At 37.2% G+C, this 22,426-nt stretch overlaps 1 protein-coding gene across 3 annotated transcripts in view; it reads right to left on the bottom strand.

The window, feature by feature from the left end:
- The window catches only part of CDK14 (cyclin dependent kinase 14), a 573,947-nt gene that overhangs the window by 220,405 nt on the left and 331,116 nt on the right, over positions 1-22,426 (bottom strand). For all 3 annotated transcript variants that reach the window (XR_009505030.1, XM_059933793.1, XM_059933794.1), the window contains one exon: positions 11,375-11,495. Coding sequence is in view for 2 of the 3 variants with exons in the window: in XM_059933793.1 (XP_059789776.1) it covers positions 11,375-11,495 (121 nt within the window). In the remaining variant the exon portion in view is untranslated. The remainder of the gene's footprint in view (positions 1-11,374; positions 11,496-22,426) is intronic.

Raw genomic sequence — 22,426 nt, 5'->3', positions numbered from 1 at the left:
CATGCCGCCTCCCCAGTTAGAACGACGGGTCTTTATTTGGTCAGTCTGGTCAGATTAAAAAAGAAGAAACAGATGGCGAATTCGTTCTCATTCCTGGTGACACGAATGCTAACAAGGATAAAGATAATATCAAAAGAAAGTCTATAAAATTAAGGTTTGGGCAGAAAAAAACCAATAAAACTATCCCTAAAGACTGAAGTCTATCACCATTGATAGTGTACTGAAAGAAGGATGGGTGTTTAAAGATGCTTGAAAATTGAAAACAGACTTCCATAGATAATGAAAACCCCAGAGATAAAGTCTTAAAATAACAGCCACACAGGACTTCCCTGGTGGCGCAGTGGTTAAGAATCCGCCTGCCAATGCAAGGGATACAGGTTCGATCCCTGGTCCAAGAAGATCCCACATGCCACGGAGCAACTAAGCCCGTGCACCACAACTACTGAGCCTGCAAACCACAACTACTGAGCCCATGCGCTGCAACTACTGAAGCCCGTACACTCTAGAGCCCGTGCTCCTCAACAAGAGAAGTCACCGCAATGAGAAGCCCACACACCGCAACGAAGAGTAGCCCCCGCTTGCCATAACTAGAGAAAGCTCGTGCACAGCAACGAAGACCAAACGCAGCCAAAAAATAAATAAGTTTAAAAAAGTAATAGCCACATATTATATAGATAACTGGGAATATTCAGACTAGGAACATCCAGAAACCATTAACAATTGATACAAAAATTTAAATAGGAAAGGCCCTTACTGAGGACTACAATAAGGAAAAAAATATAAAACTCAACATATTGCATTGAATAGCCGAGAAATATTATTTCTTGTACTATGGAACAATAAAGGAAGAGAGAGGTTCCATTCGATTAGTCATTTAAAATGCTACCACAGAAAGCACTTCTCCAAGGAATAACTGTAGATCAGGCAGGACAAGATAAAACAAATTAATAAGCTTTGCACATCTTTAATTTCTGTTTATATGACAGCTGATGCAAAACAAGGAAGTCATATAAGATTCCTCCCTGCAAATGTATTAATCGTCCTGCAATAATGTGGGGAATTAGGAAAAAATTGTTCATGGGTAATTATCTTAAAGATCAAAGCAAATGACACATTCAAGCAATCTTTTTAGAGAAACATATCTAGCATATCACACAGACAAATCACTGCTGAAATCATGTAAATTACTCCCCTGAAAGGAGAATTCTGAACTTCAGTTTACAGAGTGGTAAGTTGATATATTTAGTCCCAGTCACCAAATGGCATAGCTGTACTTAGATGGTCTGTGGTTAAGAACGTTGGAATGAGCACCACTAAGGTATACGACTAGATGGATGATATTTGACAGTGAAATGCTGGACAACCATCTGCTATGACAGCCCTCTTAGATAACACATGGAAGACCTGAAGGCAAAAACTTTCCCACCATAAATCCTCATTGTCCATTTTTTGGTGAAGTCTGTGGGCTTCTTGGAATATACTCAAGGACTTGCCCTGGAATGTGGCTGTATAGATTAGACATTGCATACAGACTACAATGTGAATGACGCCCCCTGGAGTTGTGTGATGCTGTAACACCAGTGGGTGCTGCTGAAGGACAGGGACCAGGTCTTTTTCACTCTTGAACCTCTGGACATTCTATAAGGTTTTGTTAAATGAATGAATGAATGACCGAATATAATCATGTTGTGTAAGGGAGATCTTAGTGGGAAGGGGGCTGGCCCTGAGACTCTAGAGGTTCTTTTTCCCTCTGTGCCACCACCAACCAGCTAGTGTGAACAGCATAACCAAGAATCTTCAGATTTGGGAGGCAGGGGTATAAAATGGCCATAAAACCTAATAAAACAAAAGTATGAATTGATTTCACTGGGTTGCTAAAATTCTGAAACAGTTTCTAAATTAAACATGTTAGGATTAAAAATGACAAACAGATGAAAATTTTTATAGTTGATATAATAAAGTTTTTCAATTTGTTGAGTCTACATTAGGCTATGAATATATTCTGTCTTCAGAAGCAAACATGGTGAAGGCTAGCTGTCAAGGAAGAACCACTGAATTATCAATGAGAAAGAATAGAAATGCCTTGCCAAGTTCTACAGAAAATGCAATTATGTGAACATCTCATTCTTAGAATCTACTGTCTCACATGGAAATACAGAGAAATATAAAATGCCATACCAAAGAGGAACAATCCGCATGTGTACAGGAAAACAGGAAGCTACTCAGATTCTGTCCTTAGTAATTACTAAATGCCTGTCACAGACTATAATTAAGTTTTGTTTTATATTTTAATGGAATTTAAAGCAGGCTGTTTCTTGGCCACTGATAGGCTAGTTTAGTTAAGTTTGACTTTCTTTTTCAATTATTGTACTATTTCTTTTTTTGCCCAATGACATCTTTACCAATAGGAATCTAAGGACATTACATTTGAAGAGCAAAACTGGAAAAAAAAGCCCCCAAATATCTAAGTTTATTGATTACATAATATAGAGTCTAAAATCAAGAAAGCTACTAGTATATTTAAGTTACATTAATTCATAGAGCAGAATACCAGTAAATGAAAATGTGATTCCTAATTAAAGTACATGCTAGATAATGCAGTGTCCTGAGGAATTAAATCACAAATGTCACAATAGCACAGAGGTCCCCACTTTCGTCCTTCAATGAACAGTATGAAGTAGACACCCAAATCCCTTTACCAACAATGATGTTTATATAAGCCCCTAGCTTCTCTCCAATCACATTGCCATTCAATCATATCGTCCCTGTGCACGTAAGATAACAATCTACTTTTTCACCTTCATTGGATTAGAAACTTCATAGTGACTGGAACATTTGTTGAAAGAGTTTCACTGATTGCTTTTGCTTGTTTTAATAGTAAGCTCACGTTGGATTCACACATTGCTATTGATCAGAGAACTACCTTCTGCAATCACTTCTTTTAATTCATGTAAAATTTTTATCTTTTAAAAAACTATCATTTCACATTCTATTCCTTTCTATCACTAGCTTATCAGAAAGTGCTTGGCTTTCTTTTCACATTTGTTTTCATAAATAAAGTTGTCATTACTGCATTAACAGTTAAATGGTAAGTATTATAAATTTCCACAACCACACTAAGAAGCTGGCAGTCAAGATGCTCCTGCTTGCACCATGCTGTTTGATTGGCTCCCACCCATCAGGACTTGCAACTCAAATCTGTGGCCAAGCAAAGTCACAATTTTCTCTAGGACAAGGACCTTAGCAGTCAATTGTCCATAAGTAAAGCCAGGAAGATTAAATTATCAACAAGAGTAGGACATTCGGTAAAATGTACACAAACTCCCCTTCCCTCCCAAAAGTGACTGAAGTGTCAGTTAAGGAATAACATTTTAAACAAGGATAAAATAGATAGATGAGGACACACAAGAAGATGAGAGAGAATTTTTTTCGTAAGTTGTGGATGAAGGTGTGGCAATCTAGGCAGACCATAGGCAGCTACAACTTCTCAAGTTATAGACAGTATTTATCCACAACAACTTAGAAAAGGCACATGACTTGGATATATAAGTTCTAGAAAGTGTAAAGGTGAGTCTGACAACTGGAAACAGGGTGGAGGATTGAAAGTTTGTACAAAGCAATTGACCCATAGGCCTTCTCTGACCATCTCTCACCCCAACCCACCAGCAGGACACTGAGTGTTTATCCTCTGGAGAAATGAAACCCAAAAGTCCTCAAACTGAGGATAAAAGGTGAGAGCAGAGTGTTGCACAGAGCTGAAAAAAGGGAAATTAAGTAAAAAATGTGTTTAATTGGTCTGTGTATCTAACTGGCACCAACAGAAAAAGATACAATCAAAGCTCATTATCAAGCAATTTCAGAACACCAGGGATAGATGTAAGAACCTAATACTTTCCAGGGAGAAAGTATGATGAGGCACACAAATGATTGCAAATCTGAATGCAATCAGACTTTTCAGTAGCAATACTAGAAGCTCTAAAGAAAGTAAGCAATACATTCAAAATTCTGAGGGGAAAAAAAGCCTCATTATATACTCAACCAAAGTATATCAATCATGTGTGGGAGCAGAATAAAGACATTTTGAGAAAACTAAGAATTTGAATCTTATATTTCTAATGCATTCTTTCTTAGGAAACTAAAGGAGGAAGACAAGGAATCTATAATCAGTAAAGGTAAGAAGGAAAATGAATCCAACCCACAACAGACTCTGATGAATTTACTACTTACAGAGGAGTAACAGAACTAATAAGACATATTGAAACACTAAGAGGCTAGCAACAGCAGGAAGCCATTACTTGCATTAGAAATAAAAGCCGGGAATTCCCTGGAGGTCCAGTGGATAGGACTCCGCACTCTCACTGCCGAGGGCCCAGGTTCAATCCCTGGTCAGGGAACTAAGATCCCATAAGCCATGTGGCACAGCCAAAAACAAAAAAACAAAAAAACTAAAAGCCATTATTGCCCCTAGGATCATAAAGGCCAAATGTTATGGAAATCTATTGACAGCTAGAGTCATGAAAAAGTGCTTCTGCACAGAAGTTGTAGTTAGCCATTCCGAGAAATATGGGTTAAAGCAGGGAAGAAGTAGGGATGAATATTCAATCCTCATACTTTTCCATTGCCTGAACTCGATTGGGAACCAGTAGCCAAGGCAGCTTGGAGGATGTATTCCCTAGGGGTCAGCCATCCAGGACATAGGGCAGGGAAGAAGAGGGTAGAGAACAGATGTGAAGGGAAACAGAGAACAACTAGCTTAGGACCTACAACAACAGGAGAGGGGGGAAACGGAAGTCCTAAGATGACAGATGTTCAGCTGTGCTAAGGCAAGAAATCAGAGAGCCGAGAGAGGAAAGTTTCAAGGAAAAGGTCGAGGGAGGGAGATGTCAAGAAAATTAAATGGAATTGACAGATTTGCTGATGTATTTGAGCATTTGGAAAATATTTTCCATATATAATTGACATCTTTTATGACTATAAATGACAGTAAGGACAAAGACAACTAAACTAATAAAAAGCAGAGACAATCATAAAGTCCAGGAAAAACCAAAGGTTATACAAGAAAGGATACATAATCATGAATACTACTTGACTTCACCATGAATAATATTAATATTTACATATTAATATTTCAAAATGTGACATAGATTCTATATTGGGAGAATGAGATGAAGGTGGAGTTGGGGGAAGGTTGATGGAAGAAAGTTAAATCTTTGTCTACTATACACCTACTTAGTAGCAATGTCTAAAATAGTAACTTAGAGATAGCAATATAAAAAATTATTTAAGACATGTGGAGATAGATCCTAAAAGAGTTGAAAGTAGTAGTTACTTCTGAGAAATAGGATTAGAGGATGAGTATGAGTGAGGCAGGAGATTACTACTTTTGTTATTGTTACTATTATGGCAGCTATTAGTAACTAGTTATATCTGAAATAGGTTTAATTATCAAAATTTTCTGATTTGGAAACTGAAGATTAAGGATAGTTAAGCGATTTGGTCAACTAAATTCACACAGGTAAGGAGTGGCAGAGCCTAATTTAGGCATTCAACGTATTTTCTACCATAACATGGCCTCCTTGATACAGAAAACCACTGTTAGTTACCATGATCAGAGAATCAATAGCTACATGAAAAAATACACAACTTGTAAAACATAAAAGGCACTAGTGAATATCCAATGCTCTCCAAACTTTGAGTACTAACATATATTTCCGAATTAAATGCATGTGCACGCGCACACACACACGTAAGATGAGAACATCCTGGGCCAAAATTTCTCTCTAATTCTCTAGACATAGACAGTATGTGAATCTCCCTAAAACCAAATACAACAGCTTCTATTTCTTTGATATATTCTATAGCACCCTTGGATTGTATATTTTAATAGAAATACAAAATATTTAGCTTGGCTGGTTGATGTTCCAAAAGCTGATAAGAACACTATTTTCAACATTTATGGAGTCATATATTTCTTAAAGAATTTCCGCATTTATCCATCTCTTGCAGCTATGAACCAGTGAGGCAGCTAAGTATACCAAGGGCTATCTTAGTATCATGAAACTTAGTCATTGTGATTGTCTATTTAAAAATTATCCAAAAACCAGTTGTGGGTAACCAATTACTTTGCCAACTTTGATACAAGTGGGGGAATTTTTATTTGTTTTTAAAATATTTAGTAGTGAAAACTACATATACAATGTCTCATTTTATATGTTATGATTCAGCCAACCCATCATTAACAAGTGACCAAACATATCCATTGAAAACACACATACACTCTCTCTCAAAAACACACACTGATAAACAACATGGGATGTAATAACCATAACCACGCTAAGCTTCTGATAGGATAAGAGGACAGGTTCCCTTAAGCATTCCAAAGCCATCACTAAATGCAGCACTGTGGCAGCCACTCCATAATGTCATAATAATCTAATATTAGAGAACTGTACTTTTGGAGACAATTTGTTATAAAGCAATGTAACAGAAGTTTTCCACAAGGAATAGCCAGTACCCCTTCAGTGTGAATTAAGCACTCAAATGCATTGTCTCTTCTGACTACTAGTATTTAGCAAATTACTGCTCCAGTGCTTTATGAGTAAGATGACCACATGCCACAGTTACATCCCTGTCTTACAACTATTGTCCTAGCAGAATTACTATTAACTCTAAAAAGTGTCCTGGTATGGACAATATACTCTATGGTCATCGCAATTTTAAGGGACTTCAGTAGTGGGAGTGGCTCAGAAAGTACTGCTGCCACCAGGAGCTCAGCTTTTGTCCCCCAGACACCCTTCTGACTACCCCTGTTCTTTGGTCATGTTCCATTGCATTGTCAGTGGCTACACTGGCAAGTCATTTGGATCATGTATTATTTGAACAGCTCTCAAGAGCTCTTAAAGAGTTGTTACTTTTGAGAGTGACTAATTTGAATCCTCCTTGGTCTCATGACCTGATTAATTAGAAAATGTGTAAATAATGTTGACAGATGATTTTATGTAGCCCATGAACTCAAATTCTCATTTTTTTACTAGCATTCTTTTTTAAATGGACACATTCATTTTAGCAGAAGCGGTAAATGAGTAATGGTTAGAAGTTGTGAAAATACTTGCCAGTATAGATATTGGTCTCATGAAAATGTATTCAATCCAATGATTCATGTCTTAAGTTTATTTCAAAAAAACTCCACCCTGAATAAAATTATATAATATAGACTACTGATGTGAGGAGAGAAAGCAGTCTGCAAGGCTGTTGTGTGAGAGGGAAAGCCACCTACTTTGTTTGAAATATGGAAAGGATCCAACATGACTCAGATCATAGCCTAAATTCTCAAAGAGGTATTTTACTTATTTGTGTTTTGGAATCACTTTACTAGTAAAATAAAAAACAATTGCTTATAAATCATCTTAAGAGATTATGTAATATGTTATAAGGAGAAAGGGCTTTGGAGTGGGTTAGCTCTGAGTTTGAATGTCAGCTCTATTTACTAACTATGACCCTTACTCTCTTACTTAGTCTCCCTGGGTTTTGTTTTCTTTCACTGTATCATAGAACAGTAGGTAAGTAATTAAAATGCGTAAGAGGACTTAGAATTCGGTTTGTGTTCAGTAGAAGTATCTATTATTGTTACCATTGTTATTACTATTGCTTAAGACAATTTATGATCCTCTTAAAACACTGGTAAACAAGCCTGAGTCCTTAGGAAACTTTATTTTATTACATAATTCCTTGGTTCAGGAGAGATCATTAAGGATGATGGCAGAACTCTATATTGCCAGTATGTATGGTGATTAGGCTTATTTAATAAAATGCAATGCTAACTGGCCTTATAATACTCAATAAATAGGCAATTTCTTTTCTGATATATGCAAAATCAATTTTGATGCAGACGTTTTTCTATATATCAAGATCGGTACGGAAATTTTTTTCTAACCACCCAGCTGCTACAATGTTAAATAAATTAATTTTAATCCTAAATCAGAGATGCTATAGAGAAAAGGGTGATTTAATATGCAATCTCATTACATTTGACAGGCTTATTTATAAATGATTTGCCCCACATTTTGACAAGCATAGTTAATATGTTAATTAGCTTTGAAAAAGATGATGAAAGGGAGAGACTGACATGCTATCATTCTTTAAACACCATGTTGGGGAGCGCTGGAATTGACACAAGGTGGTATCACTATATATTGTGCCCCCCCAAAAGCAGCGTGATGATGAGATATTTATTAGCTACAGATAACTTAGTCACTATGCTAAAAATTAATCCCTTAAAATAATCCCAAGTGACCTTCTGCTTTAGAAAACAAATGCCATTCTAAACATATTTATGAGCTTCTATAAAGGAATATAAGGCTTATTAAGAGCAATGACCTCGACAGCTAGAGCAGAACTCCTTGACAAGGGAGGGACTACACAGATAAGCTCCTTTTCACATTTGCACTTCTTTTAATGTGGTTTTCAGTACTTGGTAAGCCTTTTTGGTTTAGAAGCTTAAAGATGATTTCCTATGCCTTGACTTTCAAAGAGTTATAAAATCCAAGAATTAAGGGAAGCTATACACGAGACAAAGTCCAATTTGATTCCTCTGCTTAAGCCCTCCTTCACGGAGGCAGACAAAGGTGTCAAAAACTATCTTCCTTGATGAGTTCTCAAATCGCACACTATATTCATACATCACCACCGCGCTGGAGACCTAGAGCAGTAAATCATAACAGGGAGAGCTCTGACTTCCATTGCTTGCTGCCAATGTTAATGAATAAGTGTCTTCATTAATATTTTTATTGCCCGAAGCTATTTAAACAGAAAACTGGAAATTGTAACACTGTGTAGGGATCATTAGTTTTTAGTTACTACCCTACTGCCCCAGGATGGTAAATTAACTGTAAAAATAGCCTGAAACCACTGCCACCTGCCTCCCTGCTATTGTGTATGGTTTAATATTTGCACTTCTCTTTGGTGCAGCTGAGCCATGACTCAATTATAGTCCCATTTCTAGATCTTTGAACACTCAGCATCAAGGTCACTAATTATGCAAAAATCATTGTCCTGTGAGCTTTTCTCTAACTGGAAAAATACATACATTTTACCTGACTTATAGGAAAATAAAATGGCTTTTAGAAAATGGCTTGGAATGAAATCAGATTCAGAGTGACAGGCATAGCATAGACATAACTCAGATTTTAGGGCTTAGAAATGAAGAGCCAATAAGCATGGGAAACTGCTCCAACATAACACATTTACTATTTGCTTTTGGCAATGAATAATCTTGGCATGCAGACAAAAGGGCATTTGGGGTCTATTATTTTATATCAGTTTTCCTCCCTTCCACTTAAATAACCATCTTCTTCTTATGCTTCATTATGTCTCTGCTTAAAGCAAATTGGCAGAAAGCAACCAAGCCTTCTTCCGTAAGAGAATGGACACAAACAGGCACATACATGTCACAGAAAGGCTGGGGAGCAGGGGGAGTGGAGAGGCACAGACTGGAAGTCAAACACTATATATCACAAACAGACATATTAGCAAGTCCCAATCCATGTGGTCCTCTGTACTTTAAAGAGCACTTTCAAAGGTCTGGGAAAAATTAGCCACTAGTGTATAAAAAACAGCTTCTCCTCATTCTGAGGGTAGAGTCTTAACTGCCCTGCCAAGCAACTAAGACAAAACTGGCTCCAAGCCACAAATATTTCCAAACTATGTTCTATTAGCAGAGTCCTTAACTGACCTCACTGAAAAACAATCTAGAATTTCCATCTCAAAAAATAGAGAAAAACACTCTATAACTCGTACAGATCTACACCCCATAAAAACAAATATATCCACGTGTACACAAAATGTTGCATATATTTTCAGTGGCTTTACAGATGCCCAAATCCCATTCCTAAGGGGTTGTTGGAATCTAAATTAAGTAAATCTACGCTGTACCTTACATCACAAGGAACTTGATTGTATTCTCTCCATAAAATGTTTGGATCAGGGCTTCCCTGATGGCACAGTGGTTAAGAATCCGCCTGCCAATGCAGGCGACATGGGTTCAAGCCCTGGTCTGGGAAGATCTCACATGCCACGGAGCAACTAAGCCCGTGCACCACAACTACTGAGCCTGCGCTCTAGAGCCCGTGAGTCACAACTACTGAGCCCACGTGCCACAGCTACTGAAGCCTGCACGCCTAGAGCCTGTGCTCCGCAACAAGAGAAGCCACCGCAATGAGAAGCCTGCGCACCACAATGAAGAGTAGCCCCCGCTCGCTGCAACTAGAGAAAGCCCGCATGCAGCAACGAAGACCCAATGCAGACGAAAACAAAGGAAGGAAGGAAGGGAAGGAGGGAGGGAGGGAGGAAGGAAGGAAGGAAGAAAGAAAGTTTGGATAAAAAATATCAGGGAAGAAGCCAAGCCTTATCACAGCCTAATTTACTAAAAGTTCAAGATTATTTAGGGTAGAGCAGTGAAGTAAGTGCAGGGCAAGAAGATAAATGACACATGCTGAAGCTTTATTGAGGTCATAAACATTATGCGAACATGTAGTTGAATTCTGTATGTAGGGCATCATCATTCATGGAAGATGATTCATGCTATCAAATAGCCATGTGCTATGTGAACTGTTTTACTCTGAACACAATTGTGAGTCTAGAAAAGGGATTTTTCTATTAATAAATGACATTTTCAACATTCACTATTAAGCCTTTCCTGATTGCTAAAAAGAAGGTTATTCCCTTATTTGATTTAGATCACACTAGGCTGGAAACTCATCACAGTTTATCATTAATCATAATTACACATTAAACCTTGCCAGTCTTTGGGCCTCCTATAATAGATTTTTAAGTTTTGCTAAACCACTGTGTAAAACTGTGACTCTATTGAAATTAAACTTACTCTGATATTTTTAAAAAGTAATCATTTTATTTCATTTTGGAGAATTGGTACCAACAGTTTTCAGGGGTATACTGTACCAAATTTAGTACATTACAGTCACAGCAAAATTTTCAGACCACTTATCGGATTTCTGTTGTGAATTTAAACATGCTCCTACAACTTCCAACCCATATTGCTGTTTGGAGATATATACTTCCTTGTTATAAAATAAATCTACAAATTAAGACCCTTAGGGAGAAAAATCACCAAACTGACAGTTAGAAAAATGTCTCTGCCCCTGTCCATCAAGAACCATTACCAGACACCATCTGTAAGGGAGTTCCTGATTAGGGAACATTCCCAATTATGTTTTCAAAAACTCCAGTGGTATTGCCACACACAGGCCAACACTCCAGCACCATTAATCTTCATTCAGACTGTTAGGATGTTTGTCTAGGCTTGACCCAGACCAAGCACTATAGATAAATTAGCTAGAGTAAAGCTTCCATTTCTCACCACATGTCAAGGCAGGTGGAATATTCTGTCGAGCCCAGGAGGACATCTGGAGGTCTGTACCACAAGGTAACCACTTCATTGGAGTATGTGTGGCTAGGGACAGATTTTGCTCTTGCAAGACCTGTGGGTTACATGAAACATAAAGAAGTTTAATAGGCATTAATAAAACAAAGGAATTTAAATTTGAACATTCACAGTTTTAAAAGGTCAAATGTGATATTATAATACAGAATCACAAATGCAATGTCAAGGTTACTAGAAAGGTTGGGGAAAGCATATTGTGGTCTACCTGTTTCAAATACATGTTAATAACCAATAAATCATTTATATTTCCTAATATAGCACCAAGAATCTAAAAAAAAAAATCCCAGGAGAGTAAACAAATGATTCATAAACTATTTGATACTATGCAGAAGTTTAGAAATTTCCTGGACTTTCCAAAGAATGTCTCATGGTACTTTAGTTCTGAGAGTTACAAATAAGTGTGATAAGGAAAAGTCCCAAGGTCAAATACCTTTGAGAAAAGATGGTTTAAAAAGTAAAACAGGTTTCCATACTGTGAGACTTCTCACTGCCCTTAATTTTTCTAATGTGTACGGTGAATCTGAAAGATGAGACTATGACTCTTTTCTCAAAGGGTTTTTCCAAAACTTCTTTTGGTTTCAGGGTTCTGTCAAACACTCACTAAGAAATGCTTATTCAGGAGGTTCATTTGAAAACCACATAAATAAATAATTAGAAAGGAATAGTTAAATAAATCTGGTATGTGGAAATGATGAGATACCATATAATAAATTAAATTGTTTTCTAAGAATGTTTAAAAATTGGGAAAGTGGTCACAATAAAATGTTAAGTGATAAATTACACGCAGTTTGACCTCACAACCATAAATATTTATGCACTGAAAAAAGACTGGTGGAAAATATATTTGAATAACCTTAGTGGTTAGTTCTGGAATACAAGATTATCTGGTTTTTTAATTTAATAAGTTTTTCTGAGTTTTTTCCAAGTTTTCTACAATGAATACATAATTCCTTCAAAAAACACAAAATCTATAGATGTTATTTTTTTAAGAGAAAAAAATCTGTGCGATAGCTTTCTATCTGGGTATGTCCATTAATGAGAAGTGTAAAGTATTATTTATCACTGTAATGCTCAAAGCGAATAAACATTTTTACAGTGAACCTACCATATTTATTTTAATGTTTTGATTATTTAAATTTTTATGTAGTACTTAGGAACATAACTTTTCTCATTTTATTAAACACTTGGTATTCCCTTTACTGTATTATACGTAAATGTTAAAATTAATAGAGCATCTGGTGAGAAGATGAATTTCTAATTAGTTCAACTATGGTTACAATAACTCAATTTTTCCCACCATGCAGTTTTTATAACAACACAATGGCATATTATAAATTGACTAATGTTTATAAGTATTCTATATTAAAATGTACAGATTATTCACACACAAACATACCTACACATGTATTGTCCCTAACTTTTCTGCACATGAATAGAATAATTATTTCTGATAACAGATTTCCATAATAACCTCTACTCCTTTTCTCTGCAAGGTTTTATCCTACCTCAAATAAGGCAAAACTGAACAACAGATAAAACAGTCAGGGTGGTAAAGTGTTTCCAGAGTTTAGTGATCCCATCAAAAAGTTTAGTTCCTCAAATGAGCATGTGTCTATACAGACTAAAGAGCTAATAAGCACAAGTCCTGAAGTAGGTTCTGACTTGTTCCATATGCTGTTGTCAAGGCAAATGGGATGCCAAAAACATTCAGGCTGGATTCCCTTGGTTTTGCCAAGGCCCTGTTGACAGAAAGCTAGGCCAGACGGATAGGAGAATTTAAGAATCTGAGATTTTCTTTGACAGCTCAGAAGACCAGACTGGTTATAGAAAATTGTGATACCTCCAGTTTTAAAGGGAGAACCAGACCTCAAAATTACCTAGAAATAGTATAAATCTAAATAATGATATGTGACTTCAGGTCAGTTATGCCCACTCTGAATATAAGTTTGTAAAACTTATTAAATATTTCTGAAAAACACAAATAGAAAAAGCTCTTCATCTACATTATTTTTCTCCATCTCTTGTTTCAGTCAAGGACTGCCCAAACTCCATTCACATGGGTCACACAACTTCCCAAATCAACACTGAAAATGAGTTTTCAATATCTAACTCTTCAATGTGTTAAGACAGTTTCTTAAAATGGTTTGCATGTAAATGTGTCATATTGAAGCATGTTATTATATCTTTAAGATACATTCTTCTGTGTCACTTGAGAAAAACTCTTTCACATCTCACTTTAATAGAGTCAATTAAAACATATTCTTGTGGAGAGTGTCCTGTATATTGTTAAACAAAAGGTTTTAACCCTAAAAATATTTATGTTCAGTTAAAAAGATAAATAAATCCCAAAACTTTTCAGGGAGGGAGCACATTATTAAAGCAATGACTCAAAAGAAAGAAAAGTACACCCTGAAGTAGAAATATACAACTGCATTTTTAAATAAATATATTTAGTAAAGATATTGCTATTTATTTATACAGTTCATGCATCAAAACACGCTTACTATGCAAAATTTATTAAACTGCATCCTCCGGCTGAAGGAAAACTGTAGGACAGGATTAATTAGCACAGCATGTGTGAAAGCTTTCTTTCTCTGTTCCTTGTCAGTTGCTATGGTAACACTACAGGAAGAGAGCTACAATACCTTCTAAAAAGGATGAAGTTCATGGGTTATTATCAAAACTTCTTATATTAATGTTCAGTTTGAATTAAGAGTCAAAAAGCAAAGTGAAATGCTAACTAGATGAGTATAGGTTATTTATACACTGCTGCTTTGGCTGAGTGTGTACATATGAAAGGGTGCATGTTCCTTTGGGCACCTAAAATGGCTTGCCTAACGATTCAGAGTATCCAACTTGAAGATGTTACCACTTCTAACTAAGGAAAGACCCTAAGAGCGGAGTAAAAAATCCTATCATTCAAGCCCTCTTGCCAATTATTCAAAGTTGGACAACCTTGATTCTAGCTAGCATAGTAGAATCTTAGATTTCCAGAAGAGTTAAGAAGCTTTACAGGTAAGCTCTTACCCAAGGAAAGAATTCCTTTTCATATATCTATAAGATGGTCTAACTTCTGCTGCCACCCTGAGCCTGGTTCTACCCTCTGGCAGGGACACAAAGTAAATCATGTGACAGTTCTTCCAACATTTGCCTTCAGAAGACCAGCCCTTCGGCGCCAACCAATGGAGATTCTTCAGACCTTATCTTAAAAGTTCTCTCAGCTGCAATGGATACAGTTGACCACTCCCATTCTTTTAAATTTACTCCCTTGACTTCTCAGTTATGCTAGAGATAATAGGAGTGACTTGGTCTGCTTCTGGAATCTTCCTCTATCTGCCCCATAACTGCTGGACTTGTCTAGAGTTATATATTTAAACCACTGCTTTCTAAATGTATTCACTCTGTGGGTAACTGTGGCTAATGCTGTGTTTTAACTGTCATCCCTAGGCGACTTCTCTTAAGATTTTATCTCCAGCTCATACTTGTCTGTGGGCTTCAGATCTGGGTCTACCCAATTCCTCACTAGACATAGGGATTGAGGATGTCCTACAGGCACTAAACTGGACCCCAACCACAAGTCTCTATGGCCAATTGCATCGTTAATACATGAAATATGCTGTGAGTCCAGGGTCAAATGCAATTTACCAGTAAACTGTTTTAGGTTCCCCAAACAGTAAAAGTTCTTTTAGCTGTACACTCATGTTCATTAGATTTCTATTCTATGCACATCTAATTATTCTTTCAAATTCTAATGCATCCTTTTTGCAGGTAGTAACATTGGTTGGAGACTTGAGTTATCCCTCTGACTCCATGGAGAAAATTGCTAAAACTAGCATTGGGGCTCAAGAATACTAATTCCCATGTCTTTGCTTTGACTAAGGAATTGAGGAAGAACTGGCAACACTGATTTGTTTCTTTTGAATTAAGTGGAATAATGGCAAAAGGTAGATGGACTTGCGAAAGCCAACTAAAATACAATATAAAGGAACATCTCTCACCACTTCAGTCTTTCCAGAGGATGTGCCACTGTTCTGTGCTTGTCAGTGGTTTTGTATTTTATATTAGAGCAACTCCCACACGTCTCTCTCACCTTACCTCATTCCCCAAACTGAATGATCAGAAAGAGTGTCTTGCTCTTAATCACAAAATCAATATTTCTAGGAAAGGGGCTCCTTTCTTCACAACTTGATTCCACACAGACATGACATACTTGGGTAACAGTTTACCATTAGGCTGTCAGGCTGAAAAGGGGAAGACTTCTCTATTCCGTGAGCTAGTCCACGGAGTAAGGGCAGAGGAAGGCTTTTATATTTCTTTCCCATTCCGCAGTCCTGAGAACTGGCCTGGAATTTATTTTAAATAGACATTTTTAATGGTGTCCTCTCCCTCCTAGAGGGTTTACATTAAGTATCTGATGATGCGCTAAAGCTATTTTTAAAAATTCATTATTGCTGCTCTTACAGTGTATCAACAAACAACCATCAATCAAAACAAAACAAAAAAGCATTTTCTTCTGGTGTTGCCCAGAGTTTTGGCTTTAACCTTTTGCCTCTGCACTTGACAAGTTTTCCTGGAGGATCTGATTTACTCCCATGTGTTCAGTTACTATCTGTCTGCTGAAGATCCCAAATATGTATCTCTACTATCAATCTTCCCCTAAAACTTTAGATTTCTAAATAAAAAATGTCAACTTAGATCCTCCATATGTATCTTTAAGATTTTTATTGTCCCCAATTCTCCAACCGTTACTACCCCCTCCAGTGTTCTATAACTCACCACTAAACATCACCACCCATCCATTCACCAAAGCCAGAAGTCTTGTTTCGTTATAGGCTCCTTTTGAAACAGGAGGGAAGGGGGCAGGGCACAACCTTTAAAAGGATGACATAGCCCGAGGACACGACATAAACTGATTAGAACCAAGTAGGTCCAAGATGGCAGACAGTTGACTTCCACTAGACCTTGAGCCTCAGTATACGCTGATTGTAACACATCAGCAAGCTAAATGACACACCCACAGGTGCCATGACAGTTCCAAGGCTGATTCTAAATGTCAAAGAGTGGGTAGTGGCCCAGTTCCTGGAAATTCCCACCCCTTCCCCAAAATAGCTGGAATACTCCCCCCACTCATTAGCCTATGAAATTACCCACCCCAATAAAAACTGGCAACCCCATACCCTGGGGCTGCTCTCCCTTTCTGAGATGGACCATACTCTGTCTGTGGGGTGTGTTTCTCTCTAAATAAATCTACTTCCTACCTATCAACTTTGTCTCTCACTGACTTCTCTCTGCAATGAGAGATCAAGAACCTGAACTTCATTAAGTCCTGAGACCAGGTGTGTGATCTCAGTTGAAAGAGCGTGCATTCAAGTCCCAATCTGGGTTTTGGCTGGGTTTGAGTCCCAGCCCGTGGGTTCAAGTCCCAATCTGAGTTGCACGGTTTCACTTTCACTTAAAAAATTAAAAAATTCAATGGATTTTACTTTATAATTGCTCTCTTTTCTTCCTCTCCTTAGGTCCTCATCATCTCTTGCTAGAGTATTACACTAGCCTCAGGTCTGTCCACGGCAAATAGTTATCAATTTCGAAATACATCCTAGACAATAAATGACCTACATTTACTGAGATTAATTTTACTGAAAATTAAAGTTTAATCGGAACACTCTTCAATGTGAATGAATAGTAAAAGACTTGAATGCCCAATCTGCCCCTATAAGCATCCTCCAAACCTCTTGCCCCATATTTGCCATAATAGAAAGCAGGAAATGTGAGCATTTTAGGGACAGGTCTATGTTTTTTATACACTTAATATCACATGGTGTTTCTTAAAGTGGAAAAAAAGTTTTGAGATAACAATTATAATCTCCTTTCCTTTCCTTTAAATGAAACATCTTTGTTTTTTTTTTTTCTGTCCAGATTTCTACTTTAACAGAAGCTACTCTTTACAGGATACCAAAATCCCTTTAAAATGTTATGACTGGCATTTGTCAGAATCTTTCAACTGAATAAGAGTAATCTCTGAAAACAAACTCTAATTAAAATGAAATTAAGTCCAGAAGACATTAAAACATGTTAAGGCAATATTTTATTTTGTTCTGATCTTATATTTTTATATAAGCATATATATGCTCTGACCTTTGAATTTTTTAAGTTAATAAATTATGCCTAACTTCTGTCTATCCTCAAGGGCACTTTTTTCATATCTTTCATTTGAAATAACAGAAATGATCATAATATTTTAATAAAGACATTCTAAACAAGAAAGGAAATTTTCAAAGAATTAAATTTTTTATATAGGAAGACTTTATTTTCTATTTTGCATAGAAGATAAAAACAATATATTCCTCTGGGAAATACTGCTTTACATGAAATTAACAGGAGTGGTGGTAAGACCAATTAGTCAGAGTTCTTTGGCTGACTACCACATAAGAAACATGCTTTGCTACCAGAGCAGTAGTCTGCATGTTGGAAGACTTGTGATAAGAAAAAAACGAAATGCCTGACAGTCGTTCTGACACTAACGAGTTAGTTGTGTCTCCTTGATTAAGTCACTTAAGCTCTCTTGCTTATGTTATGTGTAAAATAAGGGGGCTGAGATCAGAGTCATCAAACTACGGCCTATGAGCTGGCTACCTGTCTTTGTAAATGAATTTTGCTGGAACACAGCTACGTCTGTTCTTTCACGTATTGTCTATGGCTGCTCTTGTACTCAACAGCAGAGTTGAGTAGTACATGTAAAGCTACAAAATTTAGTATCTGGCCTTTAAGAAAAAGTTTGTTGACCCATGGGTCAGACTAAGGAAACTTTAAAGTCCATCTAGGTACTAAAACTCAGCGATCCTAAGAAAATATTACTAAGAACCTTGTTCATTAAATGTATGAGGATCATATATGCTCAAGTTCTTAAAAAGCCCTTTTTAGTAAATAATTCCACCTCACTGATCCCATCACATCACATCTGCATTAGCAGAAAAATGCAAAATCATTTTCAAGAGCGTATACGTGAATATATCATTTTCACAGTTCACTGGTTTACATTTAATTTTCTAGTTTCTGCTTCTCAGTTAATGAAACTCATAGTTATTATTCCAATGCGAGATGAGAACACAACATAGAAAATGAATTTCATAACCTGACTAAATCGGCAATTTTGATGAATTTCCATATCCATGATGATGTTTCCAATTTTTAAAAATTAAAGGTAAAACATACTAAATTCATCATAAGAATCTAAGTTTTAAATCAAGATATAATACTCAGAACTTTTAGGCCATTTGCTTATAAATATGTATTTATATACCAAAAATATTATGAGCATACATTTGTATATGTTAAAGAGAGATTATTTATTGAACAACTGTAACTATAATTAGGTCAAATAAAGTAAGAATAATTACGATTTTATGCCAGAGGTATGCTTTGTGCTTAATATGAAAGAAGCCAATGTATAAAGATGAAATTATCATACATACGTAACATTCGAAATAACAACCTATGCTCATTAATTTTTTTAGCTTTGAAGAAAAATAATAAATCAGAGTGAGTGTTCCTCTTGGAGACTTTATGAGAAAATCATTCCCATTTCCTTCCTAAACCACCTAAAATTTTGTAAAAAGGAGCGGGGACAATACCCTTACCTAGTCTTACCATAGGTAATATAAAAATATGAGAATCTGTGGAAAATATGCTAGTAATTATAATACAGAGGCAAACCTGATGAGAATTTCTTGAGCAGTTACAATCTGTTGGGTATTCTAAGGGTTTTAAATGTGTGATGTCATTTAATCATTGCAATAACCTAGAAGGTAATATAATTATTAGTATCCCAATTATACAGACAGGAAACTAATTTACTCCTTGATCTACAGTAATAAGTGGCTATGCCTGGATGTGAATGCAGGCAGTGTCACCGCCTCCCCAGAGAGACTGGGCATCTGGGAACAAACATGCTCCTGGGCTCCAGATGGGCAGTGGCATAGACTGAGTGGGTCCAAAGCCCAGAACGGTGACAGGTCAGTCTTGTGAGAGAGGGAGAGGGATGGGGTGAGGACAGGGAGGCAGGGGACATAGGAAAGAGAAGTGAGGAGAAAACACAGCTGGTTCTACTGAAAGGAGGTTCCAAAAGAATAAGTAAACTCAAGAGAAAATGACTGATGTTGTCTAGAGGGCCTCATAGAACAATCAGACAAAAAGCCCTCAAGGAAAAGAGAAGTTCGATAAGAGAAATGCTCAGGAACCTTCAAATTAGGGTTTGGTTGCTTAAATAAGAACAGTTCTTATCAGCTACTTTGTTTGTCTGTTTTAAAGTGGAAGTTGGCAGAAAGCAGTAGCCCCAGAAACGGAGTAGTTAGCCAGAAGGCTGCGGTAACTTGGAGAGTAACCACTAGAAATTCGATTTTTTTGGGGGGTGGTGGGATGCTCTTTATCTTACAGGACCCCAAAGACTCATTGTTTTTTTCCAGAAACCTCAAACTTGGGTGTGGTTAAAGCTAATCTGAAGGATATGTACAATAGTAACATCTAAAGAAAAAGCTCTTCTGAGGTGTCCTTACTGAAGTGAATTTTTTAAATATTCCATGAGATGAAAATAGGCAACTATGCTCAAACTTGAACTAAGAGGTTTTTATGTTTTTATAAGGGTAAATGTCCAACTAAATCAGTTCAAATTAATGAGGGAATCATTGAGCCAATTCAAGGGAAAAAAAAGGTTTAGGTCATGCTAAGTCATTATGATATTTTAAACATTTTATGGTTGTTGCCCAATTTTTGTGAATTATTTTCTCCCATGCTTTTAGTTTTTTTCTTTTCTCTTTTCATACTATTTGAACAGAGGTCAAGTTATAGTTTGGGGTCTCAACACTGTACTCAGTACAGGATTTAGACATTATAATGAGAAGAAAATGTCTACTAAAAGACATGAACATTATTTTGATGATTTTTAAACTTTATTTGGATGATTTTAAAACATGTTTTATGACATCTGGTGACAATCTTGGTTGTCCTGATACTGGAGTTGGGCATTACTAATATATAAATAAACTTTAAATCTCCAAAAGGAGGTATATTGAGCATTTGGGGAATATTTTCAAAGATACATTAATTCCATGAAATAAACATATATCACAATCACTGCAGGGATGAGTCATATAGCTTTTGTGCTGGAAAGAATCTAAGACAGTCTGTCTTCTATATTATCATTTTTTATAAGGAAGTTGAGGTCCACAGTTGTATCCATTCTGCCTCTACTGTTTCAAATCCATTCCCTTCTTTTTGTGCTCACTGCACTGTCATTTTAGGCCTTCATACTTATTCTTCTGGGTCTTGAATCTTAGAAAGAGCTCCTCACTGGTTTCCCAGCTGCCACGTTTGCCCTTCCTATTCCTTTTCCATAGTCTGAAGAAGAGACAGTTCCCTGTAGTGTGCAAGAGCTTCCTCTGTGCGCTCATGTGGGACCCCCACTTACAAGCTGCGTGATTTGGGGCAAGTGATTAACCTAGCTGACTTTTAGTTGCTTCATGTGTGAAATGCATGTGGTAACTTTGCTGGATATTCTCTATTTGCCTCTCCTGATGCATTCTTGACTCTTCCTCCTTCCTGTTCTCTGCCTACCTCAATGAGCTTGTAATTACAGAGTTGTTGGTCCCCTGGCCTCAAGTGCAGTTTGGCCAGTGGGAGGCACAAGGACCAAAAATCAGAGGGAAGGAAAAAAGTGAGGTTGGTGTATTTTTTTACCCTTGGCTCCTTCCCAGCTGGACAGGAAAATGGCTGTGGCTAAGTACTCCCTTGGAAGGCTACTACTCTTTCTTTTTTTTTCTTTGGCCACGCTGTGCAGCAAGTGGGTGGGATCTTAGTTCCCCGACCAGGGATGGAACCCATGCTCCCTGCAGTGGGAGCGCTGAGTCTTAACCACTGGACTGCCAGGGAAGTCCCGGAAGGCTACCACTCTTGCTCAGTGGGTTCCAGAATCTATTTCTCTCGTAATCCTGCAGAGCAGAATGGTAAAGGCTCCCCACTACTGCTAGCCTGGAGGGGTTTTACATCTTTAAACTTGCCCACAGTTTCATAAATAGTCCCTTCATCCAACTCTCCTCAATCACCCTGTTCGAGTTGCCCTTTGTTTTCTTCTAGGATCCCTGATACAATGACCACACCTGACTCCTAGGGCATTTGTGTGATTAAATGAGAAATGCATGGAAAGTGATGAATGTCAATACTATGACATAGTATGAGTGTGTTTCATGTTTGGTAATTGCAATCATTGTTGCTTTTGTTGTGGTCATCCATGTACAATGCTTGGTGTCAGTCGATTTATCTCTTGTAAAAATAAAAAAAAAAAAAAAAAAAAAAAAAGAAAGTGATGAATAGTGCACTTGGCCTATAATAACACAGTACATATTGGCTATTATCATTAACTAAAACACCATCTGATCAGGTCACTCCTCTGCTAAAGAGCTTAATGGATCCTCTGGGCTTTATTCTGAAAGTCCAAACTCTGAGAAATAATTCTGCTATTATTACTCCAGCCTTTTTTCTTCCCCTTCCTTTCTATGTTCTGTTATAGAACAGAACATAGGCAACTGTTACCTGCTTATCAAATTACCTGTAATTATCTGATTTCATGTCAGTTTCTTTGCACAACATGGTCTCATTCCTTGGAATGCCTTACTCAGCTGATGGATTCCTAACATGTCCTTCACACCTATACTCTGGCCAAGTCCTCCAGAAGCTCCCCTGACTTGCCCTCCCTCCCTGGTCCAGGCAGTGAGCCTTCCTCTGTTCTCTGAATGACAGCAGCCCTGAGCGTGCATGGACATCCCAAGTCATTCATTTACATATCAGCCCCCCTGCCCCCCCGCCCCACACAAGACTGCAGTTTCCCTGAAAGAGGACCATGCGTCATTCACCTTGGTAGCTCCAGCTCCTGGCAGGGCGTCAGCCCACAGTGAGTCTATTGTTGGACTGACATAG

This window comes from Balaenoptera ricei, chromosome 9 (assembly GCF_028023285.1).
Source record: "Balaenoptera ricei isolate mBalRic1 chromosome 9, mBalRic1.hap2, whole genome shotgun sequence".
Taxonomy (NCBI): Eukaryota; Metazoa; Chordata; class Mammalia; order Artiodactyla; family Balaenopteridae; genus Balaenoptera; species Balaenoptera ricei.
The sequence above is the reverse complement of the archived record's forward strand: the minus strand, read 5'-3'. Positions and strand labels throughout refer to the sequence as shown.